The 27,677-nt window shown below is 37.1% G+C and overlaps 1 protein-coding gene across 3 annotated transcripts in view; it reads left to right on the forward strand.

Moving 5' to 3' along the window:
• The window catches only part of NALCN (sodium leak channel, non-selective), a 229,402-nt gene that overhangs the window by 109,859 nt on the left and 91,866 nt on the right, over positions 1-27,677 (forward strand). For all 3 annotated transcript variants that reach the window (XM_071430894.1, XM_071430895.1, XM_071430896.1), the window contains 4 exons: positions 8,845-8,976; positions 14,962-15,129; positions 19,572-19,763; positions 27,355-27,492. In XM_071430894.1, coding sequence (XP_071286995.1) covers positions 8,845-8,976; positions 14,962-15,129; positions 19,572-19,763; positions 27,355-27,492 — 630 coding nt within the window. The remainder of the gene's footprint in view (positions 1-8,844; positions 8,977-14,961; positions 15,130-19,571; positions 19,764-27,354; positions 27,493-27,677) is intronic.

Here is a 27,677-nt window from a genome sequence, read left to right on the forward strand (position 1 = left end):
ATTCTTTAGTCCTATAGCAGAAATAGAAATTTGGCTTTCAAATCTGGGATGTAAGGGGAAAAAAAGTATCTAATTTCTGACAGAAACTTTAGCCTTAAAGGCTTGGTTACTTAAAAAAGTCTAAGATAAGAGTTTTTAATTTCTCTTCATTAGGCTTTCTATCATTATTTCCATTTGTTTACTTCCTAAGTGTGTATTTTCTCATTCTTGCTGTCTTATTGGCTTTACTTTGTTCCTTTGATCAGAATTCAGTTTGCCTTTTTTTAAAGTAGCTTTTAATTTTCAAATCAAAATTAGCTATGCTAAAAGGCAGGAGAGTCTGTGTAAATATGGCAAATTAATGACTCACCTGTATATTCAAATATTACAAGGACATTTAGATTATTGCAAGATCTTAACTACTTCTGATTTCTTTATGATTTTAGCTATGCCATGCCATCTGAAAATTACATTTGTTGCCTTACAACCTTATTGTGGTAGCATAGAATCTTATACTTACTGATTGGAGAACATATTTGCATGTCTTGAAACATTATCATTATTCAGTAGTCATCTTATTTCCAGCTTGTTTTGAGGCTGCATGGTAGGAGACCCTGTGAAAACACAGATACAGTGGCTACCTTGAGCTTTGTATCCTAATCAGATGCAGTAGAAGGCAGAAAGAGAAGCACAGCAAAGTGAACTTGTAGAATATTTTATTAGCCAGGCAGTTTACTGTCTATAGTGCTCTTTCTGCCAGGCCAGTGTCAACTCTGCTGCAGCCAGAAAACATTTATAGAAAAGTTTCTAAATGCATATTCTAAAACTGCAAGAGTTATGATATTTGTGTTTTGGGGACCATTTCCCTTCCTTGACTCTCACCATACCACCTAAATTATTTCCTGCAGCTGATAACAAAGGTTCTCTGTGCTAAGGTGATCTGACAGTAACACAGAGTTTCTAAGCAGATTTTTCATTGGACTGTGGATCTTAAAGGGTCTTTACATTTCATCTCTACTACATCACTACACTAAGAACCCCTTCTCTACATCATAAAAATGTTAAAGCAAGTCTGTAGACAGAATTGCTGAAGAACCACCCTGCTCTCATAGCACTGGGACAATTGGTCTGTACTGTAAAGCCAAGACTGCCCCCTTGACATCGCCAAACTTCTGAGTTGTGGCTTCTGACTTATTTCCTTTGCAGTATCTAAAAGCAACTTCTTCCAGCATCTTTTAAACTCATCCTTCGCCTTGTTACTTAATGAGGTTGCATTATTTGAATTCATCCCTGCATTGAAGTTCCTCTCAAATACGGTAGATGTTTTCTCAGATTTACAAGGTTTTTTAATGTCCCACACTGATATATAACTGCATCAATATAAGGTTTTAAAAAACTTGTTCCCATAACATTTCTGGTTAATGCTTAATAATTTTCCAAAATGTTCAGATTTCAGAGCATGGGAATAATTGCTAAATTCTCCTCACAAGCATATCTTTGTCAGGCAGTCATAAAGTAAGTTGAAAGCAAAATGGTTTATAGAAAATTAGTTACATAGCTTGTAAAATGCTCTACAATGTCCTGAAAACAAAAGGGAAAATTTTCTGCAATTTCACAATTTTGTACTTGCTCAGATGGCCATTAACCAACAAGATGAAAATCAAATTTATCCTATTCACGCTATGAATTATATGTGATTAGCAGTGTATAGAATATGATTTTCTAAAGCTTCTTTCATATTCAAGGTATCTTCAAGCACTTTGCAAAAAAAAAAAAAAAGACTAAATAAACACCATAAGTATACTAAACATGTATAGGACAAAAAAGCTTGCCCTTTTCTTTAGGCCAGGATTGAATCTTTGCTTAGTGACTCTTAGAAATCTTGTGTCATGGAATCCTAAAGTCAAGGGGATTTTGCTATTTCCAGTCTTCTACATTATTTCTGAAGCTTTTGATGTGTCCTGATTTCAACATTTAATCAAGAATGACTGGCAATCATGTTCTTTTCTTAGTGGTATAAATTCTTTGCATACACCTTAAACTGACCCTGCTCTATAAAATCCATAATACTTTTATATGTATTTAGGAGTCATGGGCCAACCTCTGAAATGTCTAGAAAGAATGAGAATTGACTTGCAATACTTTCATTTTGCTATTATTTGACCTAGTGTTTTCCAAGCTGCTATAATGAACTTGAGTCATGCTTTGTTAGCTCTTCTGAGCAAGTTTTCTGTATTCTGTGATGCCCACATGACTCCAGCTAACTGGGCTTTATGAAGTGAATGGGTACCATAAGATTGGCAGTTCTGTTCCAGAATGCATCTCCACACATCACGGTGATTCTGTGCATGGAAATAAGCTGGGACTTGCATTTGCCTTCATGTCACTGCAGTGGTAGGATCTAGGCTCCAACAGGCCCATAAGTAAATAAGGCTGGATTAGCACAAATGTAAGCTTTAAAGAATCAAAGTCTATTCTAAGTACCAGAAAGTATGGTCTTCCAGTAGGTGTGTATAGACAGGAGTACCGGATACATACAGCATTAATAAAATTATAGGTGTAAACTTAACCACAGTGATCATTTAGCCAGTACAAGGTCTTTAAACAGGTATAGCTGGAAGCTTGGCTGGAATTTTTTAGCAGAATCTAGCTTCCTTGTGCAAATAGCAAAAACCAATGAAGGCTAAAAGGGAGTAAGAAGCTTTCCAGAGCTATTCCATTATAATACAGAGGAGGAGATACTATTGGTTTATGAAGTATTAAAGTATATCTAAAATATAAAGAAATACAGATACAATTGTGTTTTTACCATTGATGAATGCACAATTCAAGAGTATCAAAATCTGAAAAAAAGCTTACCCATATAGTGATTATCAAAGCCTTTTAGTTAAATGATGTTTACACTGTTCATTAATTGGTTTGGTACTTTCAAGAGCTACCCTGCCAGTTTGACAATTATGCAGTCAAAGCTTTTCAAACACTAAATAGCCAAAATAAGCAAAGCTTTTCTGCATATCAGATCCTCACCATGTCTTGCTCAGTACTAATAAGTTTGATGGCTTTTTAGGTAATTTCTTCTTCTTTAAGACTATTTTTCAGGGTTTTTTGTTTTCTTAGATCACCACCGCTGTTAGTATTATCAGATGAAGTCTAAATTTCTGTAGGTCTAAACTGAAACCATTGAGCTCTTTGAAGACACCTCTTTCAAGGTTTCACATGATGATATTAAACATTATCAGCTGGGTCAGTTTTCAGTTAGTAATATCAGGGTAATATGGCTCATGGGTTCTTTCATTATTAGTTCTGTCATACCCTACAAGTTTGCAACATTTACCGTCTTGCTTAGTAAGTAAGATCTACTGTGGACTTGAAAAAAAATGCTATATGAAGGATGGTGATACAGAGACCTGACCTGATGTACATATCAAGCCCCCAAAAGGAATCTAGCATTAGGAAAAGGTAGTTTTATATTCAATAAGTCCAGTTTGCTTAGTGACTGCATTTCACATGGACCACTGCTTTCCTGAGCCAGCATCTGTGGCGCTGGCTGTACAAAGTGGCAGCTGCTGTGGATGTTCTCCAGGGCAGTGAGCTGGCAAAGGCAAATTCATGTCACTCATCCTTCCTCTGCCATGCAGGAGCGTGGGAGGAGTATTAAAGCAATGTACCCCATTCTGATACTACTGGAGTGACAAAAGACTGCTTTAGGCCACGCATTGTAATGCTCTGTAAGACTAAGTGAGCCAGGTAGTCTCTACCTGTCAGCAATTGCAGTGTCATTACTTGATTTTTTGGGTGAATCCAGGATATTTAATACAGTTTTTCATTCAGAGTTCTTCAGCTGCACCAAGCATGTCCCTAGTGTTAAATAAATGAGTAGTATTTTAGAGGTGTTTTTTGCATTCATGAAATTCCCATCTGAGCACAAACAAATCCGTAGCTCCTTTGCGTATTTCTAAACAATGAAAGAATTTGGATGATTAACAAAGTTTGTTATGTACTGGTTTTTATAGCCACTGCATCTCTAAAGCACTGTGCCATACAGGTTCTTCAGTGTCCTGGACACTGAGAATTAGCATCCTGCATGAAGTCAGATGCCAGCATTATAGGTAATTCATAGTAAATGTAAGAAATTCATCACTGTTGTAGTTGATTGATGACAGCAGCAGGGCATTTCACTTGAGACTTCTTCAACACAGCTAATCTTAAATCCAGTTTAATATTAGATACAATTTACCATGTATCTGGCTGACAGCAACATCAGAACATTTCTTTCATCTCATTCCTACACCGCTTAAGAAACACACATCGAAGGGCTAAAAAAAGGTCAGTAAATTAAACAAGAACAAAAATTGGCATTATGTCTTCTCTTTCAAGTTTGCATGGAGAATTTTACATGCCTGTGTGCTCTGAAAAGGGCTGTAATCCAAATGATACACTGCTGATCTGATGATCCAGAATGACTTTCAAGGCTTGGGCAAGAGCTGTGGACTAAATTCAGCTTTTATTTAGGCCTCATTCCAAATACAGAAATACATAAAGAGACGGTGGATTCTCATGGTCGAACATAGAAGCAGAGGTGTATCTGAAGTGTTTTAAGGGTGCAAACACAAATTAAAATTCTGTGATGCAGAAAGAGCAAATTAAGGCAGATTAGAGTAGGGGGAAAGCTGGGCACGGTAGGTGTGTGGGTTAGAGCACTGTGATTGATCTCCTAAAGATCCAGCAAGCTGTGTGAGATGCCAGCAGGAAAGCTGCTTATCGTGCACAGCATTCGTGACAAGTGAGCAGCTAGAGTCTGACATGACGTAGGAAAAAAACGAGAAACACAGATACCAATCTGGCCCCCATGAACTGGCTTGTCCTGGGATTTAAAAATAATGATTTTTTTTTTAAATCTCCTCAGCATAGCATTTTTGCTGTGTGTGTGGTGGAGGTATTTGTTCAGATGCCTTCACCTTGCTGGCTCTGTGTGCTCTCTGTCTCTCTGCCAGCACCTAGGTGCATTTATTGTTCCTCACCACAGCTATCTCTTAATTTGTTGCCTCAGCCAGCTGTTCCTGCCTTTACATTGCCTGTGCCTGGCTTGAGTCCTGTCTGAGCCTCCTTCCTTATTATCTTAATGTTGAATCATCTTATGCCAGTGTAATACTTTCTATTAGCTAAATAGTTTACTTTCTGTTTAATTGGGAAGGGAACCTTGACAACAAGCTTTATTGAATCTTACTGAAAAATAAAAGGTGCTGCAGAGAGTCCAGAGAAAGGCAAGGACCCTGGTGAATGGGCTGGAGCATAAGTCTTATGAGGAGGGAGGGAGCTGAGGATGTTTAGCCTGGAAAACAGGAGGCTCAGGGAGGACCTTATTCCTCTCTATAACTATATGTAATGAGATTTTAGTAAGGTGGGGGTCAGTTTTCTCCATGTTACAAGTGATAGGATGAAAGGAAATTACTTCAAGTTGCACCATGGGAGGTTTACATTAGCTATTAGAAGAGATTTCTTAATGGAAAGGGCTGTGAAACATTGGAATAGACTGCTCAGGGAAGTGGTGGAGTCACCATCCCTGGAATTTTTAAAGCACGTGTGGCTATGTCACTTGAGGACATGGAAGATCACAAAGTGTGCGTGTATGTACATGCATATGAAGACAATTTATGCATTTTTATTTTTCCTGTATTACCATTTTGCTTCCCTGTGAAGGGAGATAAAAGTGGCTTTTGCAACCTCACTTGCTAGTTTCTTTTAGCAAGTACTTTCACAATTGAGACAGAATACTTCATTATTATGATGGAAATTTTGACACCATTAAAAATACAGTGTAAAATATGCAGAGAGACTAACTATCTGGTTAGAATTTGTGTGAAATGGAAATGTAAAGGGTAGAATGACACCTGTTTTGAATCATATCACTGAAAAAAATGCATGATTGATGCCAGCAGCCCTACCTTTAATTATTGTATTCTTATAGCTTGCCTTGTGGATTAAAAATAAAAGCAAGACCTTATTTAGCCACTATTTTGGTGACTTACCTGTGCTTTAGGTATTATTAACCCCTGCTTGTTCTGTAAATTTCTAAATGTAAAGCTTCTCTCCTGAACCTCCCTTTCTAGAATAGAATATACAACCATTTTATGTCACTAGGGTCAAAAGGAAGTCAGCTTGTATAATAAAGGTTTTGCTTCTGTCTGCAATGCTATCTGTAATTCACACAAAAAATTGAGATATTAAGAGACAAGAGGCAATTCCATCAGTTTGTATGCTTGTAAATATGTGCTTAGTCTCCATTCAGCTTTTTAAACAAGCTATCTTAAACTCCAGTGGAATTCAAGAGGGGATGAATTCATCAGTAGACAGGCACAAGGCTTTGCTAAAAGCTGAACAAGTACTAGTCCTTGCAGCCTCCCATACATCCGAAATTATGTTCTAGTTTCTTCAAAAAAGAAGCACACAACAATCCTGTATAAGAGTAGCTGGGTTAAGACTGGGTTTCAGGCAGGATTTCACATAAAATGTTATTGCTGACTATTCATGAATATAACAATCTCAGCTCATTAAAGACTGAGACAGTGTTTTACAACTCTATATATGAATTTCCTAATGTGTTAATATATCTTACGAATGTAAAAATGTGTGTTTCTTAAATTTTGCGTCCTTCTGAAGTAGACTATCTTTGAGATTCCTTTCAACCTAAACTGTTCCATGATTCTATGAGTTTCACATTCACAAGCCTCAGTTCTCCTGGGGCAGTGTAACTACTCTGCTAGAAGGACAATACAGCAGAAAACAGTCCAGCTTTCTGCATTGCAGGGGTGGTAACTTCCTAAAATGTGTACTGATGAGATCAGGTGTTCTGGAGGCTTATCATACTAGCCAGGAAGGAGAAATTGGTCAGATTGTGAGATTCGGGAGCAGTCTTTTTTGCAATGACCATGAGAATGTGGAGTTCACGAGCCTTCAAAGAAGGAACAAAGCCAAAAGATAGGACCACAACCCTGGTGTTCAGATTTTTCATGTTCAGGGGTCTGCTTGGAAGAATCCCATAGGACACAGTCATAGATATTATAGGTTCCGGAAGAATTGGTTGATTTTCAAGGATCTTCCTCCTTCAAGTTAAAAAATGGTCTCCTTCCAAGTGCAGGAAATCAAACAAACAAGACAGGAGGTCCACATAATTGAACCAGTAGCTCTGGACAAAACTCAGAATTGAAAAAGAAGCATACAAGAGATGGAATCAGGGCCAAGTGGCCCAGGAGGACTACAAATACCCTGTCTGAGAGTGGAGTTACAGGATTGAATCTGCCATGACATGGAAGGCAACAAGAAAGGCTTCTACATATAAGAGAAGCAAAAGGAAAACTAGAAAAATGTGAGCCTGCTGTTGAAAGAATTAGGAGACCTTGCAAGGCAAGGCAGTGGCATAGAAATGGTTGAGGCCTTTTTCACCCATCTTGATAGGTACGACTGACCTTCAGGATCTCAAGCCCCTGAGTTTTGGGAGAAAGTCTGGAGCCATGAGGAACAGCTGAACAAAACAAAAGACTCTTACACTGTGAAGGTGGTCAAACAGTGGAACAGATTGCACAGATGGGTTGCAGAGCCTTCATCCTGCAAGATACTCAAACTCTAACTGAACAAAGTTCTGGAATACCTGTTCTAGCTGACTGTGCTTAAGCAGGCAGCACCAGACTAGATCTCAAGAAGTCCCCTCCAACATAAACAATTATGTGATTATGTGTACATAAACCAGTACCTTTTTAAGGAAAAGATGAAAGGAGGCAGAGTTCTTCTAAATTTTTAGTTCTCTTATTCCTGAAATTTTGTTAGGCACTTCTATGTATAAACTTAGGAACAAATAAAAATGGCCTTTTCCACTGTAGGTACAACTTACACACAAACACAAGGAACCATAATGGTACATAACTTACTCGTATTGAAAACCTGAACTGTATTATTTGTGGAAATGTATAAAACAATATCAATATTAGTCACCATTCATTCAAATATTTTTTAATGTAAAATAACAGTACATTCTGTTTTGAACAGAACAGTATGTTTAATAACAGTACATTCTGTGTTTGACTCTAGCTTTTACTGTGGCTGACCCAGTGCGGGAAGTGGTTAGGCTTTTAGGGTAAATCATGAGTTCATGGTCTTTGTGATGAGTGCTTAGAAGTTACTTCTTTGAACTTCTGCATATCAGTAATGTTTTAGCATCTCACAGATGTAAACTCCTGAACACTGCTCTGTGCCTCTCTTTCTCTCTTCTCTCCGGTGTGGCTGCAGCAGCAGTGACGCAAAGCATTAAGTACACAGATATGTGAATTATCTGTGAGTACTTCATAGCTCATAGGCTCAGATGTGTATATCTACTGTATATAGATGTGTTTTATTCATGTAGGCACTGGTTTGACATCAGGTGAATCCCATAAAACATGTTTCTTGAGCAAAAGCAGAGCACAAGATAGAAATTGATGTAACTTTTTCCTGAACAATAAGTCATTGTGATTTACATGAATAAATCATAATGCAGGAGTATTGAACAAGGCCAAATGACTAGATAGATGTGCTCTTTATGCTTTAGAACACACTAAAGTAATGGATATCATATTAAATTATAAACCTTCAGTAAGAAGTCAATTGGTAAAGAGAAATTAAAAAGTACCAAAAAATCTCTAAACCTACACATGTGAACCAGTTGAAGCAATATATTAAAACATATTTTAAAGCTTAAAACATGAAAATCATATAAAGAAGCTTTAGAATAACATATTATTATAGCTGACTATGTTTTGACAATCTAATATAACTTTAAAATGCACATGGTTTGACTCCTTTTGATGATAACATTTATTTTTTCTTTTGTAGAAAATGATGAGGTCATCTGTGTTTCATATGTTCATACTAAGCATGGTTGCTGTCGATGTGATTGTTGCTGCTAGCAACTACTATAAAGGAGAAAATTTCAAGAGACAATATGATGAATTTTACCTTGCTGAGGTGGGTATGGTAAAACGACTATCTGGGTAATTTTCAAGATAAGCTAAAGTAAAAAATGTGATTGTCAAGAACATTTTAGTGTGTAATTTTTTATTCCCTCAAGCATTCCAAGAATACTTTGCTCACTTCTTCAACTTCCTCTGTCTGACAGTGGCTGACAGCCCTATCTTACAACCTTTTGAAAGGTAATTTCCTCAAGCAAAATGTTAGTGGTAGTGAGCTGAGGCTTAAGGGTAACATCTGCAGGCAATGCATGGCTGCTGAGTTCCTACCTTTTTCTAGCAGGAGTGTAACATTCAGAAGAATTTAACTTTAAAAAGATCACAAAGCATTGTATTTAAAAATATAATATAGAACTTCTTCCTAAATAATCTTTATTTATATAAAGATTATATACTTAGCTGCCAGAAGGTCCCTTAGCATAACCAAAATACTGTTACAAGTAGTCTGGCTTCAGCAATCACAAGAGCACACCACCAAAATACCCATTTATGCAGTCATGAATTTTGCAAAGGAGGAGTCTGTTAAGTGCTCCTGAACCAGTTAAGTTTAGCTAAAAGTGACATTCTGACAGGAAGCCTGCTTGAGTCATTAGCTGATGAGGATATCACTGTAGAGCATGTACTAGAGATCCTAGAACCTTGCCTGCATTGGGCACATTTCTCCTTCATGCTTACTGCACTTTCCCTGGCTCCGATAGTTACACAGTCCTTTGGAGCCAGAGGGGTCACTCTTAGACTAGAGTGAATGATAGCAGAATATTCTTGGTTGTTTCTCTGGTTTTGGTTGTTGTGTAGTTTTCTATGTCTAAATATTTTTGATATTCAGACTCACATGCCCAGCTTTAAGCCCTTTAGTCCTTATAACAGTACAATGCTTTATGAATCTCCTTTTTTAAGGAAGATTGAATTGATACATATTTTTTATCTTAGCTTTAGAATTTGTATTTGATCTCTTAAAATTGTATGAAACTGAGAGTTCACCAGTTCTGGGACAGAAATGAGAGCAAAAAAAACCTGTTAGAAACCACACCAGAGTACAAACCTTTAAAAAAGTGCAAATTATAAAGACAGCAGTGCTGCATCATTCTTCATTGTCTCTCATGATGCTGGGGATTGCTGGATTTTGTATGAATATTGAGTCAATGTTGGCACGGACAACAATTACAAGAATAATTGTGAAATGTATTGTCTTTATTTTATCTCAGGTTCTAAGACTATTTGAAAAACAACATGAATATGAAAATTATTATCTTGAAAATAAGATATTGGAATAAAACCAGCAAATGCTGGGTTGTCATAAAACACTCCACAGATCTTAGAGTAGAACTGAGGGAAACTCATTTTCATCTCCATCATAGTTTAACCCCAGCCAGCAGCTCAGCCCCATGCATCCTCTTGTTCACTCTGCCTCAGTGGGATGGGGCAGAGAATGGTCATAGTAAAAGTGAGACAACTCATGGGTTGAGATAAAAAACAGTTTAATAGGTAAAGCCAAAGTCATACACACAAGCAAAGCAAAGCAAGGGATTCATTCACCACTTCCCATAGGCAGCGAAACCATCTCTGGGAAAGCCAGACTCCATCAGCCATAACAGTAACTTGGGAAGACAAGCAGCATCACTTTAAATATGCCCCTCCTTCCTTCTGCTTCCTCCAGCCTTATATGCTGGGCACAATGCCCTGTGGCTTAGGATATCCTTGTGTTCAGTTGGGATCATCTGTCCAGGCTGTGTCCCCTCCTCCCAGCTCCTTGTGCACGCCCAGCCTGATCACTGGTGGGGTGAGAGGCAGAGAAAGCCTTGACTTCAGGCGAGCACTGCTCAGCCACAGCTGAAACATCCCTGTGTTACCAACACTGTGTCGGGCACAAATCCAAAATAGCAACATGCAAACTATGGTGGGGAAAATTAACTCTGACACAGGCAAATCTGGTACAATATCCGTGGCTGGAAACAAATAATTAAGTCAACATTAAAGCCTGAGGCCATGAACTCTTCGCAGCAGGCATTTTTGCTTTGTGCCCAGGATACAGCAAGTAGAGCCTGGATTCTTAACAAAAAAGCATTAATTCTATTTATATTCAAAATAGGGAACATTGCATGTCCTATTTCTATTTTGGCTCTGAATATATAGTATAATTATGCTTTTATTAATCAGTGCTAGAAACAATCTCTTCAACATTTCAAGTATAAAGTTTTCAGGGTTTTTTTTCCAGTAGAAATACTTGCCAGGGTTTATTCAAGGTGAGTCTATAATGTAGACTGTCTGTGTCTGTCCTATAAGCAATGTCCAGTTTTCTCTAACAATACATTTTTCTCTTTCTGCATAGGTTAGATAATTGATTTCTTAGTGAAAAGGTTGTCAGAAAAATCATTTGTTTGGCTTTTTACATTTCCAAGTATATGAGGCAAAGTATTCTGAGATAGAGAAAGGTGGGATTTTTTTTATTTGTAAAGCATTTCTTATGTCCATTTATTGGATTTCCTGGTTTTATTTTTCATTTTTTTAATCCTGTGATGCTTTTACTAGAGGCACTATAAAAATCAAACTAACAAAACCCTAGTATGTTATGGAAGGAGGAACAAAGTATCAGAAGAGCAGAAGAATAAAAAATCCTGAGAGAGAGAAAAAATCAATAAGCTGGTGTCATTTCCTATTTGATTGTTGTGAAACTTGTTTTTTGTAGCACAAAGGATGCACAAAAGAAATATTTTTAAGAGCCTTGAGGAAACTGAATACTCAGGCAATGCAGATTATTCCACAGTGTTTGTTTTCTTGGTGAAGACTAGTTGGAGCAGGATGCACTGCTGTTGCTCTGCCTTTTCCATTAGAGTAGGCTACAGAAAGCTTTCCCTTCAGTGGGAGCTGACTTGAGTTGCCAATAGCAGTGAGGATTCACTTTGCTACAGGAAATAGCCAGATAGACTACAGTAAGCATATCTGGCTTTCTGATACGTTTTCCAGAAGTTGTCCTGGAAGCTGCTGGCTTTAGGAGAAGACATGTCTAATAAAATATCTCACTTGGTCCATCCTGTGTATCACACATTGTAGTGGCCTAGAATTGCAGAAATTCATCCACTTAAAGTCAGTGGGAAAATCTAAACTAATTTATTGAGATGCCCCATACCAATAAAAAAAACCTGTTTTCATTGTTGGAAAGGAAAAACAAACTCATGAAGGCAAAGGCTAAGCAAGAAGATAAAAGGAGTTAATCTATACCCAGATCCCATTGTTTGTATAATTTTGTATACCCAGTAGTAAATAAGAGGTTCTGACAGGCATTTCAACTTGTATGCACCAGTCCTGCAGATTAATCGAAATTTTAACAGGATGACTCAAAACCCCAGTGCAGTATCCTGGAAAGAGTGGAGCTTCAAACACACTTTGGTAATTTTTAATGAGGATGCTGACTTTAGGTGCTCAATACCTAGACAGAATAGTGATGGATGTTGGTTTTTATATGGTTCTTCCATTATAACATGTTACATACTAGCTGTCTAATTCGAGTTGCATACAATTTCTACAAATACTGTCTGAATACGAGTTCAAAACCAGGTGCTCCTTTGTAGTTTCTCCTAGATTCCTTTTGTAACCTGTCCCCTTGCACTGTTGCCTTTGGGTAGCCTTTGCCCTGACCTGGATGAAGGAAGGATTGAATGCTGTGTCAGATCTGGTAGTGAGGGAAGTGTTAGAGGTCTGTGCCCTTAATCCCACTGATCCTTCTTGGAAGAATTCTTATCTTTCCTGGCAGCTTGATAACCTTTCAAGTAAGATGCAGTAAATGAGTCTGTCACGGTTGGATGCTGACTGATAGGGAGCTCTGCCTCTGCCAAAAAAGGTGTTGAGTGTCTACTAGCAAAAGGTAATGTTGATAAAGCTTCCAGGTGACCAAAAGGGAAATGGCCCATTCCTCTTAGCTCCTCTTTGGCCTCCCCAAAGCAGAATTGGCAACATAGTGGGGGGTGACTGCTTGGCACCTGCTTATGTGTTACACCCGTGTTTTCTGTTCTGGCTTCTGAGTTTGCTTTTGCCTTCTCTTTACAGCAATGAAAGGAATTATTCCAGCTTTAAAAAAACCCCACAAAACTATAAAATTGTATTTCATTTCACACCTAACAAAAAGTTCTAGTCAGATATTCTGAATCTTCTCCTGTAATTAATTATAAGGAAGGAAAAAAATACAAGCTCTGTCAGCAGGAAGACAGGTGTATAAATGTAATCAGATGTTACACAAACCATTTGATACATTTTTAAGTGCCAGTGGTTTGAATTCATTTGACAAGTATGTGAAATGCAAATGATCCTGCCCACACATTTTTAGAATAAATTAAAATACACTTAACATCATATTTGTTAGTCTTGTTCTAATAGGAAGCCTATGTGCTCTGAAGTTTGTATGTGTGTATTTAAATGTCATTGTTATTCCACCTGCTCTGAGTTGAATCCCAGCTGCTTTCTAACCACAGTTCCATTTTGCCCAATTCAATGGCCTTCTTCTTTTAGGACTCAGTTAGATGTTGTGTCATTAAAAGTGAGCTTTACTTTTAAGGGTTTTTTGCTAAAACATTTTTCTGGTGTCTTAGAGATTTTCGTGTAAAGGAGTAGTCTCCCCAAACCTGGCTTATTGCTCTCCTAGAGCTCTTTGAGATCCCAGAACACAGGCTGTAAAACTGGCAAGATCCATTTGAGGATAAAGGCATAAATGTGTCCCTACACTGTCTGTCATAAACTTCAGTGTTTAATTTCCATATCCACTCCTTCTGGTGACAGTCCTGTACACATAAAATACGTAAAATTTTATTTAGCTATCTCACAACCTCCCTCTTTCATGTTGATAAACATATTTTTGATGGACTGCAGAGTTTAAATTTTTAAGGCAGCATTCCCGACATTTTCATTGTCAGGGTCAGGATTAAAATCTTAGTCTCTAACTCTTTTATCCCCTGCCAAATTCAGTAGACCTCATGCCCCACAGTCAATTAGTCTCTCATTTTAACAGACTTATAATTCTTGTCTTCAAAGGAGATTTAAGCTATATTTTCTTTATTTCTACTACACTTTGAAAGTATTAGTGGCAATTAGATATAAACTAGTGTTATTTTAGGGTCTCTTTTAAACCTCAATGTGTGTAAAGGGTTAGAGAGGAACATTTCTGAGTCACAGAAAAGCATTTCCATTGCATATCCTGGCTGTTGGAAAATGTGGAAGAGAGCATCTCAAAGTCTATACAGTGGTAAAATGAGAAGGCAGATGAGGAAGTGTGCCCAGCCAGCAGGATTTTTGGTAATGAGAGAAGTGAGAGAAAATAAATCTTGAAGATGTACACCTATGCTTTTGTTCAAACTGAACATTATGCATTTTACTGTGAAAATATTTCAAGAAAGGCCTTTGTAAGAATCTCAAAGTCATTCCCTACAAGTAGATTTCTTCTCCTGTAACTTCCCACCATGTCCAAGTTCTTTAACATCATTATGAAAATTAACTAATTCTGGACTGACTTTGAATTTCCTCTCCTTTTAAAATTTGTTTTAGGTGTTTAAAAACCATTACCTCTTTTCTACCTGTTTTGGTTGTTGTATTACTATGGATGTTTTAGAAAATTGAAGTAGCAATTTTCATACTTTGGTGTCTTTCTTAGATCTCTTGAAATTTTTCAAAAACCTCATATGTGTTGCTTCATATTTTGAAAAAGTCATGTCATCATATTTTCTTTTTTATATATATAAAATGAAAGGTCATCTGGATGGATTTAATAATTCATGCTTTCCAAATAATGAAATCTACCTGTCTGTGTTGAGTCTAGAAAATTCTATGAAGTGAAATCTATTATTGTTTATTCTGTTTAGAATATGGTTGGTTTTGTTAAATATTATGAAAATCTTTATTTTTGCCATACAAAGCCCTGATAGACATCATGACATAGAAACTTCTAATTTAACTCAGTGTTTTGAATGCATCTTTCTTATTTTATATATCCATCTAGGTTGCTTTTACAGTTCTGTTTGATTTAGAAGCTCTTCTGAAGATCTGGTGTTTGGGCTTCACAGGATACATCAGCTCATCTCTCCACAAGTTTGAGTTGCTGCTTGTAATTGGAACCACTCTCCATATTTATCCAGACCTCTATCACTCTCAATTTACATATTTTCAGGTATGATCAGCTACTTTTACTTTTTACCCTATATACCAAATTAAAATGTTACCCATCCACATTTCACACAAATTTCAATTTCCTCACAGTATTGACCCATTTTGAGAACGATTTTAAAATTAAAAAAATCTCTGTTTTTAACTATGTTCATTGGGTGGATTTAGAAAAATAGCATTCTTTCAAACTTTGCTGAGAAGTCCTTTCTGTTATCAGTAACTCCCATTTCTTATCTGAGCTGCACTGTTCAGTAAGTTCTGGTTTGTTTCTTCATTGTTCTTCACTGAGCCTTGACCTATTACACAGCTGTTTACAACATCACATTCCCATAGTGTCCACCACTACTTTCCTGGCTGCTCTCCCTGAGGCATCAATGCACTTGCTGTTGTTTCTCCAAATCTTCATCTCTGTGGCAGTCACATGCTAAGAAAAGTTACTATGAGTATTCTGAGAAAATTTCTTCAGAATCATCCTAGAGTTGGGTTTTTTAGCTCTCCAGGCATTCCCAATCTAGATGGAGTGTGAGGCTCTTCTTGCATTTTCACTTGGGGGAAGAGCAGGAAAGAGAGACAAAAAAAGATTGATTAATTCTGACTTATTATTCTGACTGATTCTTCTTGTCAGCCAGACCAACCAATTCCCCATTCATCCTCCTTCAAGTGCTTAGTGTTGATCCAGTTTTTGGGAGAAAGCACTGGGATTCATTATGAGTTATGTTCCACAGTGCTAAAGAAAGGGGTTTTTTAAGAATATAAATATTAAAGGATTTATATCTGGCCATTATTCAGCAATGGGTTGGCATGGTGAATAAGTAATACTCAATAGGGGAAAATAATAAATCATCAGACAGTGTTCTGTCAATAAATGTTATAGTGACACATATTGCCAACATGAATACAGCATGGGGGAAGCAGTCTCCCCAAGTGTGGGTTGAAACATAAAGGCCTTTTCAGATTTCTGCAAATGTCATCCTGTATTTTTTCTAAATAGTTCTGCAAACCTTCTCAAGAAAGCTTTCAGGATGAAAAAATCTATTTTGTTTTCACCTGCTATAATTTGAAGCCTTTTAAGTCATTATAGCTTTGATTTTGCTGTCCAAATATGTAGAATGTTGTTACTCTATGCAGCATGATGCATCTAAGGTGCAAGGAAGGATGATGTGTCAGGAGTATGCACTTGCACAGCACAGGGAGCGTAGCTGGGAGCTCTCAGTTAAACCAGTCAGAAATTTAGTTAATAATTGGTTCATATTTATTAGGACATAGTCGGCTTGTGACTGGTGGTTTCTTTATAAGAATTTTCAACATAAATTATGAATATTGGACTAAATGGATGACATCATCACTAACTCGTGGGATTGAAAGTATGATTAAAATGTAGGCAGATGCTGGTAAGAAGATAATAAGTCTTTTCTTTTTAATGGATTTAATTAGTTTAGTGGAGAAGTGATGGTGGTGATGTTTTGGTTTTTTTAGTTACACAGTGCTAGCCTTTATGACAGATAATTTCAGGATGTGATTTTTTTTTCCAAAATATATGAAAGACATACATTTTACAAGCAGAAATACCTGCTACACTGAAAGATTTGGGTTGTATTTTGCAATCCAAGTCCCCTAGGAGGTGAATGATTGGAAGGTTGAAGAATACCTTTGAAGTCAGTCATGTACATGCCATACTCCTCCACAGTTAAGTTCTGGGCAAGCTAGATAACACATTTTTAAATCAACCAAGGTCAAAATGCCTTTTTCACATGAATATGTCTTAATGTTAGGCAGATTTCCAGGCATTTGGGTATTTGTGATGACAGCATAAATGTGTTCCTTTTCAGCCAACAAAACAGATTACTGAAAACAGAAGTCCTTCTTGACACATTCCAGGATAGCAAGCAAGAATTATTGTTTGGGTTGTCTTGCATACATTTCAGTTTGCATTATTCATTGGTCTATATCATTACCTTTTGCCAACACATCACTCAGTCTTTACTACATTGGCTACTGTCCACCCTCCCACCTATCTTCCTTGCATTCACTGTGCATTCATTCAAGATGCTTTGCAGAGCCCTCTGTGAAAGACTACAGCAAAGGACTGTTATCTAGCTATATCTGTAGGACATAAAATTAGTGGAGAAATAACAGATTTTGCATATTATTGCAGAGATCTGTAATGAACCAGCATAAAATGAAGATATTTAAACAGAATTTAACCTATACTGGACTAAAGAGATGGTATTGTATTTGTGCTTGGGGAAAATACTGCTGAGTCATTTTCTGAATAACTGTCATCCCTTGCAGGAGATGCAGACATTATTTGTAAGAGAGCTATGGTTCCTTTTTTGTATTATTAATTTTGATTTGTTTTTAACATATTTTTTATATTTAATCCAAATAGTGCATGTTCTACGGCTCCTAAATATAATACAATTTGCAATCTAATTACACAAAATGCATAAATTCATTAGAATGTACTTTTGCTAGATTCAGTTTGTTACCTAATGAAAATAAATGAAGAAACCAAATAGTATCAATAAGATTAGTGTGTGGCTTAAAGGTCAATTAAAGTTCCCCAAAGAAAAGGGAAAAAAGTAAGGCAGATAATTGAGTTTATCTAAAACACCACTGGGAATACCAACTAGTATGAAATCTTCTCCCCAGTGGGGTCTGTGTTGAAACTAGTATTGATGGGAACAGAGCTAACATTTACACCATGAGTATTTGTAAGTAAGAAGGCACCATGTTTACATTTAATAGTACTTGGAAGTCTCACTCATCTCACTATCTGCCTTGGTAGTCAGTTTCATGTACTCAGATTATATGCAATATAGTCGTGGTACCAATATGAAAGAAAGGACTTTATCTCACCTTGTGCTAAGATTGTGAAAGTTAAGCTGTCTAGTGTAACCTCTGAATCTAGGAGTCTCTTTTGTCACTGAAGACAATGGATTCCTATCCCATCTCATGTACGGGCTCTGGTATGTTTGGAATAAGTTGCTCTCTTGAGTTGACTCTCTCTTTCTCCCCCCACCTTTGGTAGTTAAATCTAGATGACAAGCATATTCTGCATGCCTTACAAATGGGTAGGGAGGTAAGCTTCAAGGAAATCCAAAGGTGTGTGCTATTAGCAAGCTACAGGACTACAGCGAGCTCACTGTATGAACAACTTCTGTCACACTTATTTTCTTTCCAAAAACAGCATAGTAATTGTATTTGATTTGTACATAAGGTCAGACAATAATTGCACTGTAATTCCTACTTTTCAGTTTCAATATGATTCTTGTGGAAACCCAGGTGATACCTTGAAATAGAGACCCTTTTTCTTCCTAAGAACTGCAGAATCTCAGTTGCCCCATATGCTGCTGTCCATTGTCTTCAGCAACTAATGTTGCTGCCATGCCTGTTGTTGATACTGATGTTCTTGTCACAAGTCAACACCAATGGCAGAAACAGGAGAATCAGAGCGGTCAGCAGCTCTTTCAAAGTAGACTCAGCAGTGAATGGGTCAGGAGTTCCACACAAGATAAAGTTTTGCTGCCAGCACTGAGAAGTGTCAGATATGTCAGGGGAAAATAATGCTGTTGTGAGATACTGACTTTCTCTGATACTGAGAAACACAACCCAAAATTTCCCATGTTATATATAATATGAAATCGCAAAATATGTTCATTACCAAATTTACTAGGTTATGTAGTACACAATGCCAAACAATTTTACTTCAGGTCAGTGAAATGGAAACATGATCTGGGGAAGAAGACTTGGCAGTTCTTTATGTGAATATGTAACCTGATATAGCTAACATCATAAAATCAGAGAAATCTAAGTTAGAAGTGGCCTTTCAAAGCCACTTCATTGAGCCTGCTGCTCAAAGCAGAGCTTTTGTCAAAGTGTTCAAGACCCTGCCTATTTAGTATAAGAATGAAATTTTAACAGTGATGATAATCAAACTGGAGCCATTTACCTAGTACTTCAGTAGATTCTTAGTTGCTAAATCTAGACTGATGCACTTTGACTCCTACCTGGAGGCATTCTTATGTTTGGTAACACACTGTGAACCTCCTTTGGTCTCTAATTTCACATTACATTCATATTTAATACCTGTGGTGTGTTTTGTCTATTACTTTGTTCCCATTGTTACCCCAAAACCAGCTTCACCCAATTGCATGTCTGTAATGACTCTTCATGATCAGTGAGTTGACTACAGCCTTGGAGACCCCTTGGCTCCTCCCATGCCTGTACAGTCATCCCATGCCTGTATGCCTCAATGCTGCTTATCTTCCTGGTTTTGTGGTTTTAACCTAACAATATGTCATCTATTACAAGTGGTGGCAACTTGATATTTATGGGTCTACAAGGCTTTAGGTCCCTTTTTTGCCATGAATGTCTGATATTTTGAAAGTTTCTGATTAAAGTGATAAATAATTGATACGGTTGCATTTTTCTCTTTCTTTGCAGGTTCTTAGAGTAGTTCGGCTTATAAAGATTTCTCCCGCTTTGGAGGATTTTGTGTATAAGATCTTTGGACCAGGAAAAAAACTTGGAAGTTTGGTAGTATTTACTGCCAGCCTTTTAATTGTAATGTCAGCAATCAGTTTACAGATGTTTTGCTTTGTGGAAGAACTGGATAGATTTACAACCTTTCCAAGGGCAAGTATAAAAAGCACTGATTACTCATTGGATGTCACTATTTTCTTTTGTGGATATTTTCTTACCATTGATGGCAGACTTGGCAGTGTTTGGTAAATGATTGGACTCAGTGATCTTAAAGGTCCTTTCCATCCTAATGATTCTGTGATTCTGTTGGGTTTAACCTGGCCAGTAGAGCTAAACAGGGGGGGGATGGGAAGTAAAATTTGTGGGCTGAGATAGAGAAATTTTAGGAGGACAGAAATGGAAGGGGAGACAATAATGGTACAAGAATTAGAATATACAAAATCAGTGGCTCACAGTGCCATTGCTCAGTATATGTTGGCTGATGCTCAGCCAGCTTCCAGTCTGCAGACCATAACCAGCTTTCCCCTAGTTTATATGGTGACCATGATGCCATATGTGATGGGATATCCCTTTGGTCATTTGCAGTCACTTGTCCTACCTCTCATAACAACCTCAGCTTGTTCACTGGCACGGTGAGAGGCAGGAAGGGCCCTGACACTGTGCAAGCGCTGCTCAGCACCAACTAAACATCAGGGTATTATCAGCATCATTCCCATCTTAAATCCAAAATATAGCACTGTGCCAGCTACTAGGAAGAAAATTAATTCTGTCCCAGCCCAAACCTGGACAGATTCTATCATATTTCTTATTATATTTGCAGTCTTCCTTTCCTTCTGAGAAACATGAAGCAGTTTATCTCCATATGTAAAGGTTTTTAAAAATTGTATTTTCTGGGTGTAATAGTCTCCCTGTTGTCCTTCTGTAGTGAAAACCATGTTTCCTTGTGATGTATATTCTATTTCTGCTGTCAAGGGAACACAGAGAAATTTTACCCATGCACTGTGATGATGATACAGCACAGCATACAGCTTAACAGTACTCTCTCATGTAACAGGAAGAGAATTGATGTCCACAGGCATGAGTATAGCCCAAGAATTTATATAAAACATGTATACACATGATTTATATCTTCCTATTATGAAAGTGGTTGTTCTTGATTTGTACAGGAATGCTTGTTTTACACAGGGTTATAAAACCTGACTGCATTGACAAAATAAGTGTTTGCCTTTTGGGTATAAATAATGGATACTTATGGGCATTAAATTAATTCAGAACAGAACATTGAAAATCAGTGGAAATTGGAGCTAATGTATTTGTTGAAACACACTGTTCTGAATGAAAATAGTGCAATTTCTTTAATACTGGATTAGACTGAGTGTACATGGATTAATTCCAGTGACAATTTATTTGTTTCTGTCATTCCAGTTTGGTTATCCAATGTATCTATTTTAGTGGAAGTGCATTGGTTGGAACAATTAAATAACAATGAATAAGGCAGCCTCAAGGGTCATGTATTTAGCGAACAAAGTGGCTAAACAACAATTTGTAATTATCAAGCTGAACTTGATCTATGGGAAGCTGGCCATCCAATGTGGAACAAAAAATGCCTACCCACAGGGAATAATGCAACACCATGCTTTCTATTTTGGAAAACATGCTTAGAAAAGCAGCCACTAGAGTTAGATATTCAGTATCATTCATTAAATGCTGAATAAAAAAAAATAAAATAAAACTTAAGCTTTCCTAATTAAGTCAGGTCTCTAAATCAGGTGATATTGCCACCATATTCTATTCTCATTTCCCATGTACAACTTCTGAAAAAAACTGCAGGTTTCAAATTGCCATGGAATTTCGTTTTCAAATTATTTTATTATTTATGCAAAATGTCAGTGAAAGTCCTGAATGAATAATTGTAGTATGATCAAAATAAGACAGGATTGCAATCATCTTCACATTTTAACTAGATAAATTGATATAAGTACCTGAGAAAGATCCACTTGTAATGAAAAATGGCCAATTTATATCAATACATTAGTAAAGTTTTGGATTTTTTTGAGCATTTTAATCTGCTGCCATTTAAGCCTCAATAAAAGCTTCTAGCATATTGAATTTTAACAGGTATATGTAAATATTAAATACATGTTTTAAGAGTGAGAAAATATTTTTGCCAACAAATTATACAATGTTTTTACAAACAGGACATGTCTTTGCCCATCTATTTTATCACTTAAGTACTGGAAAAAGAGAAGAGCTGTTAACAACAATAGAAGAGTGTTACAGAAAAACTGAATTGAAATGTTTTCAATATTTTTTTTCATATGATAGCCAGAAGGATGAGTTCCTCTTTTTTTTTTTGATGTATTCAATTCACCCTGTTATATTTGTTTCAGAAGCATAAAATTTACAGTATGTGGTTTCTTTTTGTAGTTTTATAGTAAAGCATCTCTTATTAGGTTAAAAGTCAGTGAAAATTTTATACTCAAAATAGTGATTGATGGTGTGAAATGGTGGCATACTTCTGAAGGAGTTTGTCTTCCTAGCAAAGTCTGGGATTTCTCCAATTTTCTTCCCTGAAGAAAGATCACTGAATCGGTTCGCAATAAGACAATTCTAATTATTTTCAAAACATGACTGAAGACATGCTATATAATATATGCGATCATATTAAGTCTGCAATACCAGAATTTGCTAGGATAAATGATAAAGAACAGCAAACCTTAAATAGCCAGGATTGTTGTTGTGAGTTTTTCAGTTAAAAATACAGGGAGGACAAGCATGATAACAAAAATGGTGACACTAAAGGCTAAATTTTGAGTTTCTACATTAAAGTGCTTTCCACATTGAAACAGACAAAACCTAAAATCATTTTGAAACTAAGTGCTTTATAAGAAGGCACAGTATGGGTTTTGGAACAAATAGACCTCCTCCTTTTGCTAATGCCTCTAAATTGCATGTTTTCACATGGTTTCCTGATGAAAATCAATAGGCACAAGCTCACTGTTGCCATAGCTACTAATTTCACCCTTCTTTTGGCCATTACAACTTGCCAAATGGACTGGCTTTCTCTCTAATGCTAAGTACAAAAATATAGATGTTTGCTTTACTGTTTTTAACCATCTGCTATCTCTTATTTTTGCATGTCTTCTTGGGCTCCACATATTGAGCCATGAGGAAGGACGGGGTGGTGGGGCCCCCTGAAGAACACATAGGTGTAGGGTGGCTGCTAAGAAAATTCACTGTATGGAGAACAAAACACATTGTTAGTGTCTCTGACTTCCATGCCCTGGTTTCTTTTGAAGTTTGCAGCCTTGTGCCAACTGCTCTGTCTCAATTTACAAAGTTGGGAATGGTGCCCTTCTTTTAAACGGGTTAATACAAGATGAAAGCCAGGCCCAACTAATCCCAACAATTCCCCAGTTTTCACAAAAGCTAGTGGCTCCTAGTCTTGACCTTGAAAAAAGTTCATGATGTGAGATATTAGTTCAACCTTAGCAACACCCATTAAAAAAAGATGAACAATGCAGTCTTAACTCTCTGATTCAGTTAAAATCTCAGTATCACTGCCACATTTTTAAAGGATGGCTACTCTTCTTTAGGGTGTTACTGAGTCCTTGTGACTGTGTCAGGAGGAAAACATAAGTTTCTGCTGGTAGGAGGATGTTGCAGCAATGTCCTAAATCCCATTAACTTAATTTGCAGAAGCAATCCCTATGATTGTAGAACTGCTTCCATGAATTAGGCCAGTGGAATTTGGTCCCTTAAATTTTGTGGGCAAGCACCAGTTACAAGAAAAGTACATTATAACTGTAAGTAGTAATTTGTGTGGCACCACCTCTGTAACAGTTGGACAAGATGTCAGAAATGGCACTTTGGCTCATATATTCTACCAAACCTTTGCCAATCTTACACTATAAATAAAAAGGTAGTTTGACTTCCATCATCAAACAGCTCATTAAGTAATAGGGCATAAATACTCAAAAGTAATTGACAGTCTTTTCTATAACACAAATTAATTCAGAAAATCACCATTTGCATAAATTTCTAAGTCTCGTCTTCACAGATGTTGATTCTGTCAGCTAGTTGCATTTCAAATTAATTTTAAAATAAACAGTGGGAGGTACACCTTTCAGCTAAAAATAACTTGCTCCAAAGAAGATTGCTCGGTGCAAAGCACATATTCATTGTGCACTGCCTTATTTACTTAAAACTGATGTTTTGAATTATACTGGAATTTAATATCATAAAAAAATGCTTAAATTACATTGAAAGGCCATTTTATAAAACTATATGCTTTACTGAGTACTGGTTTTGATGGAAGATTAGATTTTTTGATATTAAATTAATATCTTCTCCACATTAATTAATTGTGTTAATGATGAGTTCACAACATAATACTGAAGGTATTTTTATAACTTGAAAATTTAAGTAGAATATATATATTTTTTAAAGCAGTAAGCTGTGGTAATTAAGTGGGATTCAGAAGGAAGGATGCTGCCCTAGTTCAGTTATCCAGTCCCTCAGGTGTTTTTAAAGCCAGCAGTGGGGTGTGTTATTTAATGTAGTGCCCACCTTATGCTTCAGCAAGGAGTGCCACATCAATCAGGTATGATGGCCACTGGCTCTGAGTGCAGGCAATGGCAACTGCCTGATTTAGCTTCAGCTCCCCATCACAAAGGGAACCTGAGACATAAGAAGCAGGGCTGAATACTGATGGGGTCCTTGTATTCTTCACCCTAAAGCACCCCTGGCAGATCTAAAGGAGTTTTCTTCTTGTTTCGTGCATGCTCAGCTGGCTAGAAAAGGCTTTTCCTAGATAAAGATCCCAAATGTTTCTTTCTCTACATGTCTTTCATGGGGAGCAAATGATTCTCTAATAAGGAAAAGAGTTAGTAAAAGTTTGTAATTTTGCACAGTGTAGATTCTGTGCACATGGCTGGGAGGGGACACACATTTGAAGGGTAGATGTGGCTGCAGATTGGCTATGTGCTGGTTAAGGACAAGATCACTGGCAGAAACATAAAGCAGAGGGCACTGTGGAAATTTCAGCCCTTGTGCTTGGCCTCTCCAAATACTTGACATACCAAAGACTTAAACCACCCTAAAGAATTTACAGAAAAGTAGTCGCCAGCATTTTTCTCTGCTACTTCTAGTTCATGGTAGCCTTTGTCCTCTGTGGGATCTGCATGCTCAAAAGAAAGCCTGGGACTTTACATTTGGTCAAGATGTTTCTGGTGTAGAAATTAAAGTCTGATGTTTAACTTCTCTCTGAACACGTATGATTTCTCATTTGGATGCCTTGGTCTGCTCCATGTTCATCTCAGCTTCACTTCTTGTAATTTGGACTTGTAGGTTTAAGCATCTCTGAAAATTTGATTAGTGTGAGTTCATTCTGAAAAGCAACTGTAAAAACAACAGTCAGACTTCTTGGTCTTAATCTAGCAGGGTGTTTGTGCTTCTGTCTACTTCAGAGTGCCACAGAACACAGCAGCAATAAGAAACCAAGGTGGACTTTGATGAGGGGCTTTTTTGTGTGAGTAAGCAGGCAAATGACTTATAAAACCCTCAGCAGCTAAATGTTTGTGAACCCTGTAACAGAGTAAAAATTCTTAGTTCTTCCTCCAAATATGACCTAGAGGCAGCATGATTCAGTTTCTGCACTTGAAAATATGTGTTATTTAAACCAGCAGAGGAGAAAAAGCTTTACTGCTAGGATCCTATCTGTGGTCAGTGAAAGAATGGACAGGCAGTATCAGAGGTCTTCTGATACTGCTTAGAATCTTCTGCCACTTCTTTTCTGGTTCCAGTGAGCTTTCTCCAAGGTAATCCCTGGGTACAGACATGGAAATTGTCCTCTCACACTGGGCACTCCAAAAAGGCAGTGTCTTTTATGCAGTGCCTGTATAAAAAGATGCACTGGATTAGATTGTCCCTGCCTTACCCAGCCCTGTTACCCCATCTCAGAATGTTTTGTAACTGCAGGCCCTCCTTTCAAATTTTAGGCAGATAGCCCTTGATACAGACTGGATTTCACAATGCAGAAATAGCATATAGCAAGTCATGCCACATCCCCCTTCATATAGTTTGAACCAGCTTCCTGTCACCAAATATTAATGCTTGTTAGCCATAGGGATCTCTCATAGAGCCAAAACCAAGTGCTGTGTGCATGCACATGGACAGACTTCTCTAGAGTAAATTTTCTTTTACTGCAGGTGAGAAGTCACAATCTGGAGTGGACTCCCCTAAGGGTGGGGATATAACCTTAATGGTTTGGTTTAGAAGAAACATTGGAAGAAACATCTTATAGAAATCAGTGTTTTGTTTGAAAACTTGATAAACTTGATAAAGAGCCCAAGCAAAGTATTTTCCTGTGATTTATAATAATAATAATATAAATTTGGGGTCTCCCACACAGTTACTTTTCCCAGCAGCTTTAAAAATTAATTAGAACCATTTCATTGTTTCCCAAGCACATAAGTTTGTATAGCTACATGTTTTCAGCTTTTCCAGCACAGGTTTTGGCCCAGGGTAAGTTGCAGTGAAGGGCTGTCTGGATACTGTTTTCTCACAGGTTTGACAAGAAGAATCCTTTTCTCTTTGTGCCACCACATTAATGTGTTAATCTGCTGCTGCTGGACACACTGAGCACAGATCTAATTCATCCTTGCAACTGTGTTAACATTTTGAATTCTAGGAATCCTGTTAGCTGTAAGCTGCATTGTTGTTTTCAGTTTCTAACACTTTTTTTGTTTTGCATAAACTTCAGTAAGATACCAGCTTTGATCCTTTCTGTCTGGAAAGAGAATACTTTCAATATCAGGCAAAAGCAAAATAAACTTGTGCAGTAGTTTGGCCTCACTGAGATAGTTGAGACTGTCAAGATATTTCACTTTGATACCACACTCAAACTTCTGTTTCCTAGGCAGTGTGCATTCCTCAATGTCTGTGTAGGATGTACGTCTTGCAGTTGCACATTGCTCATGCTGAGTTCAATTGTGTTTGGTGCTGTAGGCTCCAGCTGGGGTTTCAAAGGTGTCTGGGTTTATCTAATTTCTAAGGGTTCTAGGCTTATCTAATTTCATATGTTCCTATCACTAAATAAAGAAATTGTTTGAACCATTCCCATTATTTCCTCTATTTTTGATATATATACCTAGTCTCAAGGAGTTTGAAAATGTTGCAAGGGTAGTTCCACAAAAAATACTATTTAAAAAATATAGAGGAAAAATCTGACTGGCTGAATCAAGTGCAGGTGCAGAGAGCTTGCCATGTGTTGGTTAATCTTGTCTGTGGAGTCCTCAAATGCTTCTGCTATTAAGATAACATAATTTGTGGTCGCATTTAATTATAACACTTTATTATAGGTATATTTAGAGAGAGGAAACATAGAAGAGAAAGCATAATCAAAAAATCACAATACAGTATCATATTCAAAACAATAATCTCTGATGCTCAGGATATTTATCCTATTTTTTCGTCCATGAAGAAAACCAAAAGGTTCCTTGTATGTGCTAATGAAGCTAGGACTGTGTTAACAATTGAAGATTACAGTTCTGTCAAAGATCAAGCTATTTATTTCTCCTTTAGCTCATGAGTAGCCTTTTACTTGGCTTTAAAAGTTAAACGCATTTCTAAGGTTTAAAAAAGAAAACCAAAAGAGCATCTCTTTTAAATCAGTTTTAGGAATGTGTCAATAAAACCATATTAGTATAATTCATTAATATGTTTACAATATTATTTCTTGCAGGCATTCATGTCAATGTTTCAGATTCTCACACAGGAAGGATGGGTAGATGTCATGGATCAGACACTGAATGCTGTAGGACATATGTGGGCACCAGTAGTTGCTATTTATTTTATACTATATCATCTTTTTGCTACCCTGGTAAGTTTTCACTCGCAAATGTGTTGTGCTTCATTTCATTTTGAATTACTGTCATAGCTCTTGTACTACTTATTATTCTCAGCTAGTTTAATTGATGCTCATTTTTAGCATAGGCAGCTTTTAGTTCATGGATGTGGTAGAATAAATTTACCCTTCAGCCATGTGACACGAGGTGGTGGCCTTTG

Source organism: Agelaius tricolor, unplaced genomic scaffold (genome assembly GCF_023055355.1).
Source record: "Agelaius tricolor isolate 1412-34295 unplaced genomic scaffold, bAgeTri1.0.p SCAF_7, whole genome shotgun sequence".
NCBI classification, from domain to species: Eukaryota; Metazoa; Chordata; class Aves; order Passeriformes; family Icteridae; genus Agelaius; species Agelaius tricolor.